The 18,578-nt window shown below is 46.0% G+C and overlaps 5 protein-coding genes across 7 annotated transcripts; 2 read left to right on the top strand and 3 right to left on the bottom strand.

The window, feature by feature from the left end:
* Positions 1-106: 106 nt before the first annotated feature.
* On the bottom strand, positions 107-5,350 carry LOC108142543 (sterol regulatory element-binding protein 1). Of its 3 annotated transcripts, none has more exons than XM_017266470.2 (7): positions 5,131-5,350; positions 3,101-4,600; positions 2,235-3,040; positions 1,778-2,169; positions 1,586-1,712; positions 1,185-1,352; positions 107-738 (listed from the first exon to the last, which is right to left on the bottom strand). In XM_017266470.2, exons 2-7 carry the CDS (start codon positions 4,590-4,592, stop codon positions 373-375), a joined length of 3,351 nt encoding a protein of 1,116 aa, XP_017121959.1. In that variant the 5' UTR covers positions 4,593-4,600; positions 5,131-5,350; the 3' UTR covers positions 107-372. The 3 variants fall into 3 exon arrangements, with proteins under 3 accessions (XP_017121959.1, XP_017121960.1, XP_017121958.1); XM_017266471.2 differs by having other exon boundaries at positions 3,101-4,603; positions 5,140-5,350; XM_017266469.2 differs by having other exon boundaries at positions 5,140-5,350.
* A 551-nt stretch (positions 5,351-5,901) lies between these two features.
* On the bottom strand, positions 5,902-8,244 carry LOC108142195 (larval serum protein 2). Its single transcript, XM_017265880.2, has one exon. It carries the CDS (start codon positions 8,226-8,228, stop codon positions 6,123-6,125), a length of 2,106 nt encoding a protein of 701 aa, XP_017121369.1. The 5' UTR covers positions 8,229-8,244; the 3' UTR covers positions 5,902-6,122.
* Positions 8,245-10,041: 1,797 nt separating this feature from the next.
* Positions 10,042-10,662, bottom strand: LOC108142325. The gene is made up of 2 exons (XM_017266078.2): positions 10,491-10,662; positions 10,042-10,437 (listed from the first exon to the last, which is right to left on the bottom strand). Exons 1-2 carry the CDS (start codon positions 10,512-10,514, stop codon positions 10,219-10,221), a joined length of 243 nt encoding a protein of 80 aa, XP_017121567.1. The 5' UTR covers positions 10,515-10,662; the 3' UTR covers positions 10,042-10,218.
* Positions 10,663-11,877: 1,215 nt separating this feature from the next.
* LOC108142327 lies at positions 11,878-13,855 on the top strand. The gene has a single exon (XM_017266080.2). The coding sequence runs from the start codon at positions 11,966-11,968 to the stop codon at positions 13,853-13,855; it is 1,890 nt and encodes a 629-aa protein (XP_017121569.1). The 5' UTR covers positions 11,878-11,965.
* A 327-nt stretch (positions 13,856-14,182) lies between these two features.
* LOC108142669 (Y-box-binding protein 1) lies at positions 14,183-18,351 on the top strand. Its single transcript, XM_017266673.2, has 4 exons — positions 14,183-14,599; positions 15,915-16,646; positions 17,244-17,344; positions 17,772-18,351. Exons 1-4 carry the CDS (start codon positions 14,440-14,442, stop codon positions 17,817-17,819), a joined length of 1,041 nt encoding a protein of 346 aa, XP_017122162.1. The 5' UTR covers positions 14,183-14,439; the 3' UTR covers positions 17,820-18,351.
* The last annotated feature ends 227 nt before the right edge of the window (positions 18,352-18,578 follow it).

Raw genomic sequence — 18,578 nt, 5'->3', positions numbered from 1 at the left:
TAATATTAAGGAAAGGTGTACGTTTTGCAGTTGATAATAATAGGTCTTCCATACATTTATTATTGAACAAATTAAGTGCATGCACAACTAGTAAAACGCATTGTCAAACTGTTAAAATATTTATTGTTATAAATATGTTTATCCTTTACGGTAAATATTAAACAAATACTAATTTCCATATTAAATTAGTTTTGAATTACAAACTAAGAATAAATGGGCGGGGAAAAAAGGGGAAAAGCGTAAAGAGGCCTAAAAACTCCCATTTCCTGGGGAGAGTAAATAGAGATACGAATAGCTGGATATCCAATGTAGATTTGCTCGGGCTTTGATCCCAGGATCTTGTCACTTATGGTTATGCATTCCACGACTGTCCTAAGCCTTAACGCTGCCAATGCCGTTGCCCAGGGACTTCATCAGCTGGTAGCACTCCTTCAGCTTCCGCTTATCGCCCACCTTCTCCAGGGTCTTGGCCGCCTCGGCCAGCATGCCAGCACGCTCACCCGGGGAACTGAGAAGTGCCGGCGGCAGATACTTGCAGGCCACGTACATGGCCGATGCCCGCTCCCGCTCCCCGCCCTCGAAGTTCTGGTGCCGCCGATCCTTGCTGCCGCAGAAGATGGACGAGCTGGCGTAGCGCGACCGCAGACTCCTGTCCAGAAGCTGTTGCGTTGGACACGGTGAGGCGCCGGCCATCAAACGACATACCGCCTCGTACAAATATATCCTCGATTGGGCGTTCTGCAATGTTTAGTTAATAAATAGTGTGTTAATAGGAACATAAGCAAAAGGGGATGTTTCAGAAATCGCCAAAACAATATTTATAATGGCGTCCCAGAATATGCAATGAAAAATAGGAATGTCGCTTTTCGTAATGTACCCATCTCAATATGGATTTAAAATAATTATTTTATTGCATACTTTTAGTCGCTCCTAAAAATGTTTTCAAAAACTTAGCACTTTCGATCTTCTAACTATTGATGAAAATGGGCAGTTTTCTAAGCCGTTTTTCCAACGTTTTCTTTGACTTTTACATTAAATTTTAAAATCTATTTTGCAAGATACTAAAATTTACTTTTGAATCTTAAAGAATAATACCCAAAACCGTGAACAATTAAAATTAATTAAAAATAAACCCATTGGGTATCAAATTTCGAAAACCACTTGAAAAAGTATAGATAACGTACCGGTATATTTTCCACAATGCTGCGCAAAGAATTCAAATCGGTCTGGAACTTTTCGAGCACATCACCGGGCACTTGGTAGAAGCCATCATCCTCTATATTCATGTGCTCCAGTTCCCACAAAGCAGTCCGAGTTTCGAGCAACCAATCGCAGGTGAGCAATTGGAAAAGCTGCGAAATGGGAAATGGACAAAATGAATATGGGTTATTGAATTCCAGGCGACCTTTGCCAGCGACGGTCGACGATGTTTGTGAAATGCACAGAGCTTGCACTGAAGTTGTATTGCCTGAGGCAAGTGGGACAGACAATGCGACTACAATGCACCTGCGTGTCATCTCTGGAGGAAGAGTCTGCTGGCATCCGGTCACCACTGGCTGGTGTATTAGGGTGCAGTCTTTCTTACCAACTTTATACCCTTGGCGTTGGTGATCCTGTTCACAGTAAGACACTCTTGAAGCTTAACACTTGACTCGTTGCACAGGTTGTTCACCGAGTGCTTGAGGCTCTTGTCCAGGGCGTTACCATTGTTCCTGAACAAAATCACAGTACATTATTGACTGAACAACCATTCTGCAAGTTCACTATTCTCACTCACATTAATAGTATCATCTTGGCTCGGAGCACCGCATGCAGGGCCCGGGGCAAATGATCGTTTTCACTGCACTGCTGCAGCTGGACGGGCATCTGCTTGATGCTGTCGTGCAGCTGCTCGGCCAACGTATCTTCGCCAAGGAGCCAGTGCACAGCGATCTCCAGGACATTCGCCCACCACACCACATTGGTATCGCGCTCATCCTCATCGGCCCACAGGGTGTCCCTCAGCAGCGACGTGTACTTAAGAACATTGCTGACGATAGTGCCGCTGTGCTGCTGTTGCTGCAGTTGCTCCGTCTCGCCACCGGCTGTAGATGCGGGTAACCCGCCCGACTTGTGACCAGCTCCCACCAGACACTGAATGGCCTTGAAGAGCAAATGCTCGCGGTATTGCTGCGGGAATAGAAAAAACTAGTTAGTTTTGAAACGTCTAAAGGTTTAGTTAAATGCAAGAGCACCTTTATAACGTGGGCAGCGGGGTCACAGGGATTCCGAAGACGCGTGAAAAAGCCATCCTGCTCGCCGGAGTCGCTCAGATCGTAGCTGAAGACGTGCGTGCTGCAGTAGCGATATCCATAGGCACTAAAGGCCCAACGCAACTCCTGCGTTTGCTCGGCAGCCCGGGTGCGACCGCATTCCTGGCGCGCACGACTCATGTAGTAGCGGGCGAAGAGCTGCTGCAGCCACTTGGGCGCGCTGCGCTTCATTCGCAGCGCCGTCATCACGTGGATGCAGATGGTCTCGCGCGGTGTCAGCAGATTGTGAGCCACCTCAGCCATGTTGCTGGCAAAGAGCGCCATCATGATGCCGTTGCCGTCACCGCGACTTCCATTCCCAGTCAACTGCAGTTGATTTAGTCGATTGAAGAGCAGTGCCAGTTCCCGCGCTGAAGCCAGCGCCTGTTTCCGGCTGGCGGCGTTGCTGAACAGTCCTCCTGTCCGACGCGACAGTACCCGGCCCAGCCAGAGGCGGTGGAAGAGGAACCGCAAGAACTGCCATGTGGTCTGCAGGTAACACTCCAATCGCGATGCAGGCAAACTCAATCCGAACATGTGCAAACAGTTCAAGTAACTGGCGTACGCCTGGGCTGCTTGTCCTTGGGCAAAGTGGGAGTCGGCCCGCTGCTTGTGCTGCCAGTAGGCATCCGTTTGGGCGTCCAACTGCGGATCTCCGTATACCAGCAGCTTCACCAGACAGCCGAGCATCAGTGTCAAGTTCAAAAGCCATATCCATGAGCTCTGCTGCCAGCCAGAAAAGCCTTCACCTAATGCAAATAAAGTAAAGCTATAGCTAGGGAAATATAAAATATAGTAGCCTAACTAACCATCTACGTCGTACGAGAGAATGCGCCTCTGACCGCTCAGCTCGCCCATGCCGTCATTGCTGCCAAACTGGCCACGTTGGAGGAAGGTTTTGAAGGGATTGACGGCCAGGATAGCAAACATAAACATACAGAGTCCCAGGCGGGAGTGGGTGGCCATGCCGCGCATGGAGCTGGGCACCACAAGCGGTTCATCATTGCTGCTGCTACCGCTGCTGCAGCTGGCGGTGGATCCGCCGTAGGGCGACGGCGGCAGCGAGATGTCCGAGTGCAGGGGCGAAAGCGAAGGGTCCGATACGTCGCTGCGCGGCGGTGTGAGTCCAGCATCCGTGGCGATGGTTGAGCAACTCACGCGACGCTTCTTGGAGGCTCGTCCTGGCCGGGTGCCCAGCTGCAGGAGATCCTTGACCTTGGAGCCGTCGCGGGCCATCAGTTCCCGCTGCAGGCGCTGCAGCTCTGCCTTCAGATCGTGCGTCTGGCGCTGCAGATCCCGGATCTTGTCTATGGACTTCCGCAGCACTGCGGATTTGTTCAGCTTGGCCTGCTCGCCCACCACCAAGTTCTTCAGCTCATTGATCTTGTCGTTGATCGAAGTGCGGTACCGCCGTTCGATGGCGTTGTGCGCGGAGCGCTTCACCTCCTTCACCTTGGGCTGCACCCGGTTGATGGGCACCTTGCCCTGGACCTGGTCCATGGCGCCGGGAGATGGTGCCAGGGGCGCCACTCTCACCTTGCTGGCCCTGCTCGACGGTGGAGCCACAGGTGGAGAGGTCTTCGGACTGGCCACGGTTGTCGTCGTCGTCGTCGTCGGGGATTCCATCATCACGGGCATGGCTGAGGCGGAGGGCATTAGTGCGGGACTCGTGGCCATTGGCTGGGCGTACATGATGAAGGGTTGCGGATGCGACTGCAGGGTCAAGGGAGTGGCGGCTGCAGCAACGGGTTGCATGACATTCACACTCTGGGGCGACGACTCCGCTGGCGGCGTGGGCGGGGAAATGGAGCGGTAGACAAAACTACTGCTCATAGTTGGCGAGTAAACCGTGCTGTTCGTCGGCAATCGCTGGGTATCCATGTGGTGGACGGTGGCCGTCGGTTGGGTGGCCTTCAGGAGAGCCGGCTGCAGCTGCTGCTGTTGCTGGGGGAGATTGTAGTTGGAGGCCATGAGGGGATCCGGCTTGTAGACGAGCAACGGAGGCTGCTGCTGTTGCTGCAGCTCCTCCTTGATGTGCACTGGCGAGGAGTGCTCGCTCTTCACGTGCGGCGGCTGCTGCTCCACAGCCGGCGTTTGCGTTGGGGGATGCGTTCGCGGCGGCGTCTCGTCAATCATCAGCATGTCGTACATCTGTGGCTGCAGGTCCATTTCGTTCAGGAAGCTGTCCAGCATGTCCGAGTGCAGCACCTCGTTGATCATGTCGAAGGCGTCCTCCGGCTTGAACAAATCCATCGATTCGTCCAGCGGAGCCTCCATAAAGTTCATCGGATTTGTGTCCATCGCTTATGCTGCTGATGAAAACAACAATAACGTTGTGCAATTAAATACTGGCGGGCCCACGTATGTACATATGGGTTTGTTTATTAAATTTCTAAGCGGCGCAATTACACAGCGAAAACAACAGTGGGACGAGTCGCGAGTTTAAGTTAAACAAAATTTTATATCCTATTTGAAAAATTTCTAAATTTAAATGGAAATTATTTAAATCAATTTAATCGAAAGTTTTCAGAATTGAGTTAGTTAAACAAATAACAATATGTGTGAATTTTAATATATTTCAGTCCTGTAAGCTTTTTTCATTGAATGTGTCCCACTGTGCCCTGTACACACACACACGCGCTAGCGGGAAAGCATGCGTAAGCGCTTTCAGCCAATCAGAGGGCTCGACCGGATCATACGATGTTTTTAGTGACGCCACTCAGTCTTTGGCCGCTTTAAAAGAGCATTTCCGCAGCCTGGAACGCTTTTCCGAACGCTTTTCGCGAAAAATGAATCACTTGTGTTTCTATCTTCCTAACCACCACAACGAAAATCTAACCTTTATCACCTTTTATCTTTTTTAGTTCACTTTTGCTTTTGTTTTATCCATTACTGCATTTAGTGCTTGGCAATCCGGTGTGCCTTATGTTTACAAGTAATTGTTTAACACTTGTTGTTGTTCATGTTTGTTTTCTGTTTTTCACGAATATATTTGCAAAATTAATAAACAATTGTGCTCGTCTCCCGACGAGAAAACAAGAACAATTGGGGCTTTAAGCTTATCAGCTGTGTGAAGAGCGTTGCCAGATGCTGACGATAGGCCGATAACTCCGCACTTGGCGGTGCCGACATATCGATTAATTTAGAATCGAAGATGGTCGCACTGTTGTCTTAGAAACAAAATTTAAAATTTTAATTTGATATACATAGATTGAAAATGTGTTCGCCAAAAATCATTACAACATTTCCCTCCGTTCTTTTTCGAATTGTAACATAGTAAATGTAGTAGTAGTTTAGTTTTATATATTTTTCATATTTACAATCTTACAAAATTTGTATAGATGTACCCATTTCTTCCGAACGGTGTAATTAATTATATTTGAGAAAATGTTAAATAATATTATCCTTGTGTTTTTGTGAGTACAATAAACTAGTATTGTTTTTTGTTGTATTTTGAAACATATAACTGTAAGTGTAGTTTTTGAAACTATTTTGTATTTTCACTTTGATCTTTGTGGAGATCTAAGCAGTCAACCCACAGGAACTACGGGTTCCAAACTTTAATGAAAACTGCAAAATTATAAAAAAAAAGGAGTGCAAACAGGTAAGCTTGTTGTTTGGATACGTTTATTTCTGAATGGTCACAAGGTGTACTGACAAGTTAAGGGAAAACTGAGTTAAATTACGGCTTCTATGGGGGGAAGTGGATGTAGACAAAGATATAACATATAAGGATCGTTAGTTCGTTGATGATCGTATTCGTATTCATATTTCTATTCGTATTCGATTCGTTTCCGATGGGTCTAAGATCTGGGATCTTGGATCTTCGATTTAGACAACATTGGTGTGCTCGTCGCGGTGGAAGATCTTGACGTCCACGAACTTGAAGTTGTGCACATCGAAGTAGTAGTCGTGCTTCACCGGTCGGTTGAAGGGGAAGCCGAAGGGCAGGGCGTCCACGTAGCGGGAACCGTGTCCCACGCCGCAGCTGACCACCGGATCGTAGCCGGTGAACTGGGCCACCTCGGGCTGATGGTAGGGGAAGACCATGTAGAAGAACTGGAACATCTGGCCGCCCTTCTTGCCGCGCGGCAGCATCATCCTGTTGGGCACACCGCAGTGGGCCTCCGACTGGTCCAGCTTGAACTTGTACTCGCTGTTGGTGGCGTCCATCAGCTTCTGGTAGAGCTCCAGATAGGTGGTGCGGTCGTTCACCCAGAAGGAGAAGTCACCGCTGGCCCGCTTGATGTGATTAACGCCGGCCTCCAGATGCACCTTGAAGTGCTCCAGTTCGAAGAAGTTCTGATAGTTGTACTCCAGCGGAATGGCATGTCCATGCTCATCGTACTTGGGTCCAATGAAGACCTTCACCACGGCATCCTGGGCCTTGTCAGCGCTCACGTCCAAAGTGAACTCGAAGGGCTTGTGGTTAAGGCGCTGCTGGCGTGCCTTGATCACATAGCTGGCACCCTTGTAGTGCGAGTTGCGACCGAAGAGGTACAGCGGATCGGTGGCACCCTCCACCGAGGTCTCCACATTGACGGCATTGCTGATGTCCGAGTCGAAGTACTCGAAGTAGGTGGTCAGGCTCTCGGGCATGTGCACGCCGTCGATCTTGACGCCCTCGAAGGTGTAGTCCTTCTTCGTGTACTCCGGATATGTCTCCATCAGGTGCCAGTAGTGGCTGACCAGTGTCTTGTACACCTCGTAGAAGATGGGATCGCGCAGCGAAGTGTCGTAGTGCATGAACAGACCCGGGAAGCTCTCGTGTCCGCTGCCGTAGTGGTGTCCCTCATTGACGATGTACCGATAGAGCTTGTCCAGACTGCCATAGAACTTCTTGTCCACGCTGTCCGCATTTCCCTGGATGATGTTGCCCAGCACATTGATGGTCTCCATGTCGAACTTGTCGTTCTTGTGGATCCAATCCATCACGCGCTGCGTGTACATCTCCACGTACTCGATGTGCTCGTAGTTGTCGCCATGGTAGAAGTTGTGGTGGTTCTCACGATGCCACTGGGGCACTCCGTAGTAGGTGCGCAGGTTGCTGGCATAACCGGACTCGGTGGGCACATACATATTGAAGGCGGGCACCTCGCCGAGATCATGGGACAGACGCTCCATGTACCAGCGGGCCAGCAGTTGCCAGTGGACGTACAGGTAGAGCTCACCGCGACGATCCTTATTGAGGACGTGCTCCTCGCCACCCTTCGTCCAGAACGGATAGTCCAGGTTGAAGTAGTAGTAGAAGGCGTTGAAACCCACATCCTCCAGGTAGTAGGCCAGATCGTGGTCGTAGTTGAGGGCACCGTGGGCATTCGAGTAGTTGGTCTTGATCACCACGTTGTAGATGTTGTCCATCTGCTTGACGTGATGGAAGCCGTGCATCTTGTAGTGCTCGGCCCACTCCAGGGCCTGGCTGTCAAAGTAGCTCCACGGATGGATCTCGTAGTGGGCCGGCAGGACCACGCCCTGCATGTCGTCGCGGAACAGACTGGCGATGGTGAAGGCGTACACGAACAGCTGCTTGTTCACATGCTGGCGGGCCCAGAAGACGGCATGCTGGAAGGTCTCCCAGTTCTTGGCGAAGTAGAAGAGGCGCACCAGACCCACCGCGTACTCCTCGTGCTTCTCGTACATCACCGACCAGGCCATGTCATCGGTGAAGGGCTCGTGCTGCCACAGCTCGAAGAAGAACTCCAGCATCTCTGGGTGCACATAGTCGGTGACGTGCTCCCACGGCTTGTACTCCACGAAGCTGGCCGCAAAGGGGCTAACAAAGACGTCGTCCTGGTAGATGTGCTGCATGATCTGGAAGACGAACTGCTGCTTCACCAGAAAGTCCTTGTCCGCCACCTTGGAGTCCAGGTGCTTAGCCTGGCCGAGAGTGGCCAGCAGAGCCACCGTTAGTAATGCGATCGCCGTCAACGACTTCATCTTGTCGAATCATACTGCTGCAGTGCTTGGGGCCCGTATTTATACCCCGGCCACCGAGATCCGACGATTGCAATGCGGCCAACGACCGGTCGCATCCGTAGCCTTGACACTCCGCCGGATCTGATCGACCCCTGGAGCCGAAAATCGCAATTGCTGCATTCCATAAATTGCACGCGATAAGGTCTCCGATTAGGTAGAGATTCGCATAACAAAAGACACTATCTAAATTCGAGAATAACATTTGGTTCGTTGCTAAAGCTGTTTACTAGGCGATGGCATTTCAATTTACTCATGGAAGTCAAAGAAAAGTCAAACTCTCAGGCGTTCTTTAGTTGGTACTTAAATTTGAAAATATTTGAAGTGTTTTTAATCCATAAAGATAAAACGGCTGATATTATTAGCTTACAAAATAATGTTAAGGTTTTGATATTATAATTTATTATAACTATATGCATCTTTAGCTGTTTTATACAGGGCTTAAAACCGAATCTAATATCGGTTTTGGTTACTGTAACGGTTGTAATCAATATAACTATTTCAATTGCGATTTTGTATTTGGTAATCATTTTTTGTTTATTTTTCTATTTCTTTTTTTCAATGATATGCATTGTGAAAAAATCCTTTAAGAGAAAATTCCTTGCTGGATTTGGCATATTAAATAGTTAAGATGTATCGGTAACGCTTATTCTGATTATATATTTCGGTGTATATTTATCCGGAAACGTTAGGCAAAAACATATTATATAGGTTCGGTTCACGTTTATGGATTTGATTCGGTTTTACCGGTTAAGGATATCGGTTACGAAACCGGTTTGATGCCCTGATATTATATATATATGTTTTAAAAAAATTTAAATCATGATTTAATAGGTATACGACTTAAATAATTTAATTAATATTTATACCGTTCACATTTTTTTACTGTGTAAATACTTTTATTTTTATAAGTTGGTATTCGGACTCGATGTTTTTGATTTTCCACCGTTCAACGTTGTGTTCAAGGATTACGTTGTGAAAAGATCACCTGGCAATTAAGGTGTTACTAGGCAGATATTTGATAAGCTTGCAGTCGGCTTTGTTTTGCGGGGTCGCCGAGTGTTCAGGCGCATCTTTATCAATCGATGCTAAAAATGGAATACCAAATTGCAAACAAGGAGCATTATTCATGTTGCTGGGACAACAAATCGGGCAGACAACAAAGAACAATGGGCCATCGAAAGACCCATAGTCCAAACCAGAACATATCGTTATATAGATCCCCCCTTACACCTGTGGCTCCCAGCTCAAAGGTCTTCACTTAGACTCATCTATATAGCTACAGATAACGATGCAATCTAATACTCTCTACGGTTGGATTCACATGCATTTAGAAAAGTTAAATAGGTATGTAACAACTAAAAAATATAATTTTTTATTTAGAACACTTCTGATCACAAGACCACCACAATTCATCGGTAGAAATTGCAGTGTGTCATCCGATCGACTTAATTTTATAGCACTTTTTGAATAGTATGGTCCTCAATGGCGACCATTGCGGAGAAGTTTGGATTGTGGTATGCTGTCCTTCCTTTTGGGGGAGGAAAAAGTCTTCCAACATGCCGCAGTAGCGGTCACCATTGACGGTTATGGCGGCTCCTGATTCGTTATCAAAGAGAAACCATATACCGCACGAAATAGTCACTCGTTGTAGATGCATTGGGTTCTCCAAGACGAGGTGGAAATGAGAAGTGAAAAATGCCTTTTTTTTCGGACAAGCGCTCTTTGGCTCGTTGCACAAACTGAGAAAAAGGACGATTCAATACAAAAAAATATTTAAAAATTATCGACCTTTTTTTTATATGTTTGTTATGTTGTATAATAAAGCTGAGTTATAGGCTTTTGATAATTTGTATTCCTTAATTTTATTACATTTCTTTTGATTTTTGGTTTCTGGTATTCTTATTAACAAATTTGTATTAAGAGCCTTTTAAAACTAAAACTTTTGATGAATTTATGAAAAATATCCATTGCGGAGCATATTACTGTCAGAGTTATTTGGCGGCTGTATTCGTGGCAATCGACGGGCGACCTCCCGATTCTGGCCTGGGGTTATATTCAGCACATCTCGTGGGTGCTCCGCCTGGTGGCTTTGGCACGAGGCTCGTGGCTCCGGAGATCTATAAAATTCCGTGTTCCTCCGACGTGGATACATCTCGCAGGTGTTCAAACACTACAGCACGATGATATAAACCATAAGTCCTCAGATATATTCAAATAACTTACTGGTGGATTGAAAGAGTCACTCATTTCAAAGCTCTGTTAATAAAGTTGCATTAAAAATTACTTTACAAAATCTTTTTAACAATTTGTTTCTGTAAATTTAGAAATTTTAAAAACAATTTCGTCCCGTTTTTTTTTACGACACGTTACTTCAAACAATTCATGCTAAACTAGTTTATACTCTTTTATATTACTTTAAGTTCAAATCAAGGTCTACTTTGATTTGATTTGTTAATTTTATTAAGTTGATTATAAAATGTAATTCGTTTGCTTAATGTACCATAAATTAACTAATTGTGATTCCGGTTGTGTTCCACAAGTAATAAAATGTGTTATCCAATGATTCTTAAGCAATTCTAAACGCAAGGGTATTTCAAGATTCGTCGGGTCAAAGTGAATATTGCAGCGTCTTTCACAATGACTTTAAATGTTAGACGCGATTATGCAGATTTAGAACAAACAACACCTTATCAGCATACGTATTCATTAACCCATAATTAAGTTCAGGTGATTAGATTATCAACCCCTCTATTATAACTTTCATCAGAAGTTTGCAACGCAGTGAAGGAGACATTTCCGATCCTATAAAGTATATATATTCTTGATCAGCATCACTAGGAGAGTCGATCTAGCCATGTCCGCCTGTCCGTCCGTCCGTTTCTACGCAAACTAGACTGTCAGTTTTAAAGCTATCTGATTGAAACGCTTAACAATCCGGATTGGACGACTATATCATATAGCTTCCATAGGAACAATCGGAAAAAAAATTAAATTAAATTATTACTTTGCTGGTTTTACAATTTGGTTTTGTTAGTTTTTCGATATTTATTAATTTAGAATTAAGTTTTCAATTTGATCAAAAACGGACTAAAAAAATAAATGAAAAATAGTTGTAACTTCTCTTAATACCAGATATTTTCTAAATCTTTTGGATATATGAATGGTTTAATAATTCAGAATATCATTTTCTAGCTGCCAAACGAACGATCGAATAAGTAAGGTGAAAATCTTATTTGGGTACTCATGTAATTAAAAATTTAGATGTTTTAAGGAAGTTTAATTTTCGCAATAGCTGCAAGGGTATATAAACTTCGGCTTGACGAAGTTTGCTTCATTTATTTTTATATTATTATAATTCATTTTAATTTTCTTAAAATAAAGATATTTTAAATTTGAATTTGTATTTTAAATGCAATTTATTTTGTATTTAAGAAAATAATGTTTAAAGCCCAGTGTTAATGGAATTATTATGAATTTAATAGTTTCGTTGACATAAAGAAGATTATTTTCATCATATTTCATATTTAAAATCCTGGTTCTTAAACAAGTTATGCACCCCAATGTATGGCAACTAATGAACTTCTCACGCAACGTACTTCCTAATTGGGGACTACGGCACCCCAGGGAAAAACCTTCCCCACAAGCACGGGTTGGGGTCATCCAAAAAGAGATTTGCCTGGTTAGTTGCCTTCAACAGAATGGTGACATCGGTTGGTTTTTTGCTCCTGTTCTGCCTGCCCGGAATCCGTTCCCTGGCCGAGATGGCCTGCCGCATTGCCGTGGAGCAGAGTGTCCAGGTGACCTATCTGTACCGCTGTGCCAGCTGTCCGGCCGCATTTGATCCGGGACACTCCGCTGTGGAACTGGAGCTGTACTGCTGCGTGGCCAGTCGACTGCCGGTGGTCACACGGAACATCGAGGCCCATGAGCTGGAGCCCATGCGCCGCACGGACAGCCTGAGCATCTTCCACATTCCGGCGGGCGAAAAGGGGGATTCCTTGGTCCGTCGCATCCTGGATATGCTGAATCCCCGCCAGCCACGCAAACATCTGCACAAGTACCTATTCATGTGGCCCGATGCCAGGCAGGATCAGCTACTGACTCTCTTCCGCGGCAGTTGGGCCAAGCAGTTGCTCTACGGATTGGCCATTACCCATGCGGATGGTGGCTTCTTTGACTTCGATCCCTTTGCGATGGGGGGTCTTCAGGTGACTGGGCGGTCGCGAGGCGATCCGTATTTCCCTCACAAAATGAAGGATCTGAGGGGCTATCCCCTGCGTTTCTCCATGTTCACGGATCCCTTGATGGCGGTGCCCAGGAATCCCGTGGAGCGGGCCGGCTACAAGGCGGTGGATGGAGTAGCCGCCCGTGTGGCCGCCCGGATGTTGAATGCCTCCGTAACCTATGTCCTGCCGGCGGACAACGAGTCCTACGGCCGCTGCCTGCCCGATGGTAACTTCACCGGAGTGGTCAGGGATTTGGTCGGTGGGCTCACCCACTTCGGACCCAACTCCCGCTTCGTGCTCGACTGCATCTGGCCGGAGGTGGAGGTGCTGTATCCGCACACACGTCGCGTACTGTACTTGGTGGTGCCCGCCTCCGAAATCCAGCCGGAGTACCTGATCTTCGTGCGTGTATTCCGGCGATCCGTGTGGCACCTGCTGCTGGTCACCCTGTTGGCGGTGGTGCTGATCTTCTGGCTGATGCAGAGGCTTCAGAGGGGCATTCCCCGGCGCCAGGTTAATCACATCCAGGCCACCTGGTACGAGATTCTCGAAATGTTTGGCAAAACGCACGTGGGCGAGCCGGCGGGACGTTTCTCATCCTTCAGCTCGATGCGCACCTTCCTCATGGGCTGGATCCTCTTCAGCTACGTCCTGACCACCATCTACTTTGCCAAGCTGGAGTCCGCATTCGTGCGTCCCAGTTATGCGGCACAGGTGGACCGGGTGGCGGAACTGGCCCACCTGGATGTGCACGTCTATGCGGTGACCACCATGTACGAGGCGGTGAAGCCCGCCCTGTCGGCGCACCAGTACCGTCTGCTGGAGAGCCGCATTCGCCAGTTGCCCCTGGGACTGACCACATCCTACTACCAACTGGTAATCAGTCGTCGCGATCGGCGGTCGGCGTTCATCATGCGCGACTTTCACGCCCGCGACTTCCTGGCCCTCACCTACAACTCGCAGGCGGAGCGACCCGCCTATCACATCGTCAAGGAGTACCTGCGCTCCATGATCTGCACCTACATCCTGCCCAGAGGATCGCCCTTCTTGCAGCGGCTTGAGTCGCTCTTCTCGGGCTTCCACGAGCACGGTTTCTTCGAGCACTGGCGTCAAATGGATCTGATCAACCGGGATTTAACGTCGCCGAATGCCGAGGAGTTCTACGAGGATCTGGGGGATCAGACAGACACGGATCCGGTCACCAACGAGGCGGCAGTTCGGCGGAACAAGCGGGTGGTGCTCACCCTGGACATTCTGCAGGGCGCCTTCTATCTTTGGTCAGTGGGCATTGGAATGAGCTGCCTGGGATTCACCCTGGAGCACGCCCATCACCTCTGGAGGCTTCGGAGTCTAAGGGCTTAAGTTAAGACCAGGAATCTGGGGGACTCTCTCTTGTGTGACTATATTGAATACCAAATCTATAAACCGGCAATGCGTTACAAAATGTGGCAATCCAAAAAACTAGTGTTTTAGTAAAGGTATTGCAACTTAAATAACTTTTATAATGATTAATGAGTATTAATTAATTAAATTAAAGTTATTCAAATGTTAACATATTTAATTTATTTAAATGTACCGTATTTTTAACAGTGGTGCTGTGAGCTAACAGCCTGCGCTTAACAGCTCGCTGGTGACCGTCCATATCGATAGCCGCTATCGATAGGTCTTGGTGGAGCAACCCTGTCTCCGGCTGTCATGTTTCACTTCCGGAGCTTGCGAACAAAATATAATCGCTAAGGCAAAGAAAACCCTGCGAGTGGCGAGTGTTTTAAGATCACACTCACAAATAACATCAAAAGTGGTTAGTGGCAGTTGAGAGAGTGCCAGAGACCCCGAAAAACAGCAGGGAAAACGGACACCAACAGCAACAACAGCAGCAGCAACAACAACAACCTCGCTCATTTTCCCGCTTTTCGTTTATTAACATAACATCCAAAAGATAAACGATGGCCGATGCAGAGAACAAGCCACTGGCCGCTGAGCAGCAGCAAAACCAGCAGGAGCAGCAGAATCTGCAGGAGCAGGACCTCGAGCAGGAGTCGCAGGACGAGCAGCAGCTGCAGGGACAGCAGGGCAAGCCCGCTCCGCCGCCCAAGGAAGTCATTGGTAAGGAGAACCTAGGAGGAAATCCCAAAATCCAACCCATTTCATTCATATCGCAAACACATGGCTGCTACCAAAATAGCTACGGAAAAAAATAAGGAGAGAAAAAAAAAACGAAGAAACATGCCTCCCTGCGTTTGTGTGTGTGTGTGTTTGGGTCTTAAAATATACGCGCGTCGGCCATTTTGTGCGGCTAAAAGGCAGCGTGTATTTATGTACATACATATGTACGCCGCCGGCTAACCAAATTGAAAATTCTGCCTTTTGCCGGTCGTCTGTCTATACAACCACCCACCCACCCATCTTCACCCCCCGGCGTTCAAATTCCTCCTTCCCCCCGAAAATCCCATCATAGACGTACACCCACACACAGGCAGCCAGGGCAACCCAATTTGTTAATGCGCGCGCAGCAGGAGTGCGAGCGAGATGGCAGACAGCCGGTGCGGGTGTGTGTGTCCATTGTTTTGGTACATCTATTTGTACACACCGCATCACACACACACATGCCTGGCTTTAAGGCGATTCCAAAACACGAGACTATAATGCAACCAACATTTAATTTATTTGAGGGTTTTAAATAATAATTGGCTCCTGTGCAGAATTCCGAGGTGTTAATATAATAATAACATATTCAAAAATATTCCCGTTTTTCAAAGTAATAAAACTCTTTAGGATCGAAATTTTGGTAACCTGAGTAACGATAGGTAATATCCAATTCTGTTCTTAAAAAATAATAAATATCTGTTGCTAACCCGAAGTTTCTGATAGTAAAATTCTTCCACGGTCTAGTTTTTGGCATTTTGTCACGCTTTAATGAGTTAAAAAAGTACGTACTACGTATTTGATTAGTTCTGGTACTATACTATTGCGTAGTTCTTTCAAAACCTACACATCTAATCATATACTAATGTTTAATTTTACATTTAGTTCTTTTATAATCAATAATCAATCTAAGGATAATACAAATCAGTTCTTTTTTTTATAATGTATTTAATTTTAGTTCAATTTGGTTGTGTTCTTACAACACTTAAACGTAGGGGCTTAATAGTTATTAATCACTTTTACTTTTTTTTAAGTTTTGTTTATTTCATAAAACAGCATACTATGTAGCCGATTCTAAACGATTAATAATTCTGATTTTATGAGTTTTATAGTGCAGATCTTAAAGGGGAAATCCAATATTGTTTTTATATCATTTTTCTTTACTTTGAATACAATACCCTTTTGACTTAAATGTAAAGGGATTGTGTCTTAGAGGTACCTATACGACCGAACTGTTCCTTTAGCCATATAGAGTAACCGTCATTTACCATTGCAGCCACCAAAGTCACCGGCACCGTCAAGTGGTTCAACGTGAAGAGCGGCTACGGCTTCATCAACCGCAACGACACCAAAGAGGATGTCTTCGTGCACCAGAGCGCCATTGCCCGGAACAACCCCAAGAAGGCGGTCCGCTCGGTGGGCGACGGTGAGGTCGTTGAGTTCGACGTGGTCATTGGCGAGAAGGGAAACGAGGCGGCCAACGTCACGGGCCCGTCCGGCGAGCCGGTGCGAGGCAGTCAGTTTGCGGCAGACAAGCGCCGTAACTTCCGTCCCTGGATGAAGAAGAATCGTCGCAAGGATGGCGAAGTCGAAGGCGAGGAGCTGGAGTCTCCGGCCCAGCAGCAGCAGCAGCCGCCGCCGTCCGTTGACGGGCAGCAGCAGCAGTTGCAGTCCGGCCCGCGCCAGCCCCGCCAGAACTTCCGCCGAGGCCCACCCGGTGGACCGCCCGGCGGACCTCGTGGAGGCCCTCGAGGCGGCCCCGGCGGACCCCCTGGTGGCCCCCGGCGCTACAACCACTACTATACGCGTCAGCCACGTCGCGGTCTGGGTGGCGGTGATGGCAGCGCCGAGCCCGGCGTTCACGATCAGAATCCCGAGGGTCTGCAGCGGGGAGAAGGACAGGGACCGCGTCGCGGTGGCGGCCCGCCTGGTGGACCCCAGAGGCGCTTCTTCCGACGCAACTACAACAACGGACCACCACCACCACGCCGAGATGGCGGGGAATACAGTGAGTATAAGCGATTTGGGAATGGCGCATGCATTTAATAGAAAAATCATTCAAAGATCTTTCTTACATGTTCATAACTTTTCATGCGCAAAACAAAAAGTTTTAAGATAAAATGTAATAGGAAAATCGAACTAATTTCCTTCATATTTTAACATATACATACGTATATTTCTCAAGAAATAGTGATATTTGACGAAGTATTTTTGGCAATTTTAAAAACACATTTTAAATTGGAAAATCGTCATAGCTTGTAACCCATTTAGGTTCAATTTCTCAATGTAATGTTAAGATTTTAGTTGCAATCTGCCAGAGAAAGTTGCCGTAAACCAAATTGATGAAAACAGAAATTCGCTTTCTCAATAAAATGTTAATTTTTACAAAATGTTTACAAACATTACCTAATTTTTAGCCAAACAACATGAGATTAAGTATATATATTTTTCTGGAAAAGCAAAGAGTTGTGTTTAAATTTAAATGGGCGCTAAAGCGAAAACATAATTTTTCGGAGTGCCCAATTGAACTATGAAATAGTCCAATAAATTACGATAAAACTCATTTGTACTTGATCCTTGATTAATCCATTGTTTTCCATTACAGTTCAAGGTCAGGGACCGCCACGCCCTCAACAGCCACGTCCACGTCGCCAGAATCGGAAACCGAATGGCCCTGGCGGTGGTTTGGAGCAGCAGCCACAGCAGGTAATGAACTAATCACCAGAACAAAAACAGTTGAAACATCTTCGCCAAAGCAAAACTACGATAACATCTAACTAGTAAACATCGGCAACAACCGGCGGCAACCATAACAACAAGGTGGCGGTCACTTGAAAAACTAACTAAAATGCATTGCAGATGTATTCATAATTAACCACTAACATCAACAGCCACTCGCACCCACACAAAAAGCAAAGACACAGCAATCAAGAGGAGGGACCTTAACACTTAACTTAAGAGGCTTTGGGTCTAACATTCTTTTATTTTAGTTATCTGTAACTAATTGGCTAACAAACACACACACACAATTAATGTAAAACCAAAAACTGCTTTTTACTTTTGACATTTGAATTTTTAAGTTAACTTATCGTTATGATTTCTACCCCTCGCTATTACCACACAAAATCCTTAGAACGGCGCTCAAGAGCTGCAAAATACCACCACAGAGAGCACTGCATAAAGAGGACTGTCGAACCGTCAAAAAACATTAGCAGTAGCATATAACAATCGTCGCAGCAGCAGAAGCAGCAGCAACATCAACATCAGCAATCGCTGCAAATTGGAGCAACAACATCAGCAAATAAGGCAGCACTTTGCTAAATGAGCAGCCGCTTTTTTTTCGGTTTGTTTGCTTTTTGTTTTGTTACATAGGGCACAGAAGATCGAATTGTTTAAATAATGAAGAAGCATCCATACAACAGTAACATGAAAATTTCTATTAAATTCAAAAAACCAAGTTTCTAACATGGCCGGTGAAAATTGCATAAATGTCGAATTGTATTATATGAACCACATCAACAAAAATAAATTCAAATACGCTCAGCAATTAAGACACCAGCGCCTGTATACCCCTTAACTTAATTATTATTTAAAATTGTATTTATTTTTGAAATCCTTCTCTCGAACGTTGTTACGTTGTGCGTTAAGCGAACCTTTAATTCTAAGTTTCTCGTATTTGAAGATTACCATTAAAAATGTATACCCACACACAACCTTGTTCCATCTATACATCATTTTAAACCGAGAAATGCAAGAATCAAACGGATGCAAGGCCCCATTAAAAGTATCAAAAAATAAAAGCAAAGCAGAGCAAACAAACAAGTGAGAATGAAATCATGTAATTCACAGCAAACAAACTAAAAAAAAAAACTAAAAGCAAAGCAAAAAATATAAAACAAAAGCAAGATGGCAACAAAAGAAAAGTAAAAAAAAAAACTTT

The sequence above is a fragment of the Drosophila elegans genome, unplaced genomic scaffold (genome assembly GCF_018152505.1).
Source record: "Drosophila elegans isolate 14027-0461.03 unplaced genomic scaffold, ASM1815250v1 contig_208, whole genome shotgun sequence".
Lineage (NCBI taxonomy): Eukaryota > Metazoa > Arthropoda > Insecta > Diptera > Drosophilidae > Drosophila > Drosophila elegans.
Note: the sequence above shows the minus strand (reverse complement) of the source record. Positions and strands in the feature narration are given on the sequence as shown.

Bases quoted from the DNA above. Each gene is read 5' to 3' on its own strand.
- LOC108142543 (XM_017266470.2), bottom strand. From the start codon at position 4,592: ATGGACACAAATCCGATGAACTTTATGGAGGCTCCGCTGGACGAATCG. The intron at 3,041-3,100 runs GTTAGTTAGGCT...TATTTGCATTAG, and splicing joins TCTCTCGTACGACGTAGATG to GTGAAGGCTTTTCTGGCTGG. The intron at 2,170-2,234 runs GTGCTCTTGCAT...CTATTCCCGCAG, and splicing joins CCGCTGCCCACGTTATAAAG to CAATACCGCGAGCATTTGCT.
- LOC108142195 (XM_017265880.2), bottom strand. From the start codon at position 8,228: ATGAAGTCGTTGACGGCGATCGCATTACTAACGGTGGCTCTGCTGGCC.
- LOC108142325 (XM_017266078.2), bottom strand. From the start codon at position 10,514: ATGAGTGACTCTTTCAATCCACCA. The intron at 10,438-10,490 runs GTAAGTTATTTG...ATCGTGCTGTAG, and splicing joins GTGACTCTTTCAATCCACCA to TGTTTGAACACCTGCGAGAT.
- LOC108142327 (XM_017266080.2), top strand. From the start codon at position 11,966: ATGGTGACATCGGTTGGTTTTTTGCTCCTGTTCTGCCTGCCCGGAATC.
- LOC108142669 (XM_017266673.2), top strand. From the start codon at position 14,440: ATGGCCGATGCAGAGAACAAGCCACTGGCCGCTGAGCAGCAGCAAAAC. The intron at 14,600-15,914 runs GTAAGGAGAACC...TTACCATTGCAG, and splicing joins GCCGCCCAAGGAAGTCATTG to CCACCAAAGTCACCGGCACC. The intron at 17,345-17,771 runs GTAATGAACTAA...CAAAATCCTTAG, and splicing joins TGGAGCAGCAGCCACAGCAG to AACGGCGCTCAAGAGCTGCA.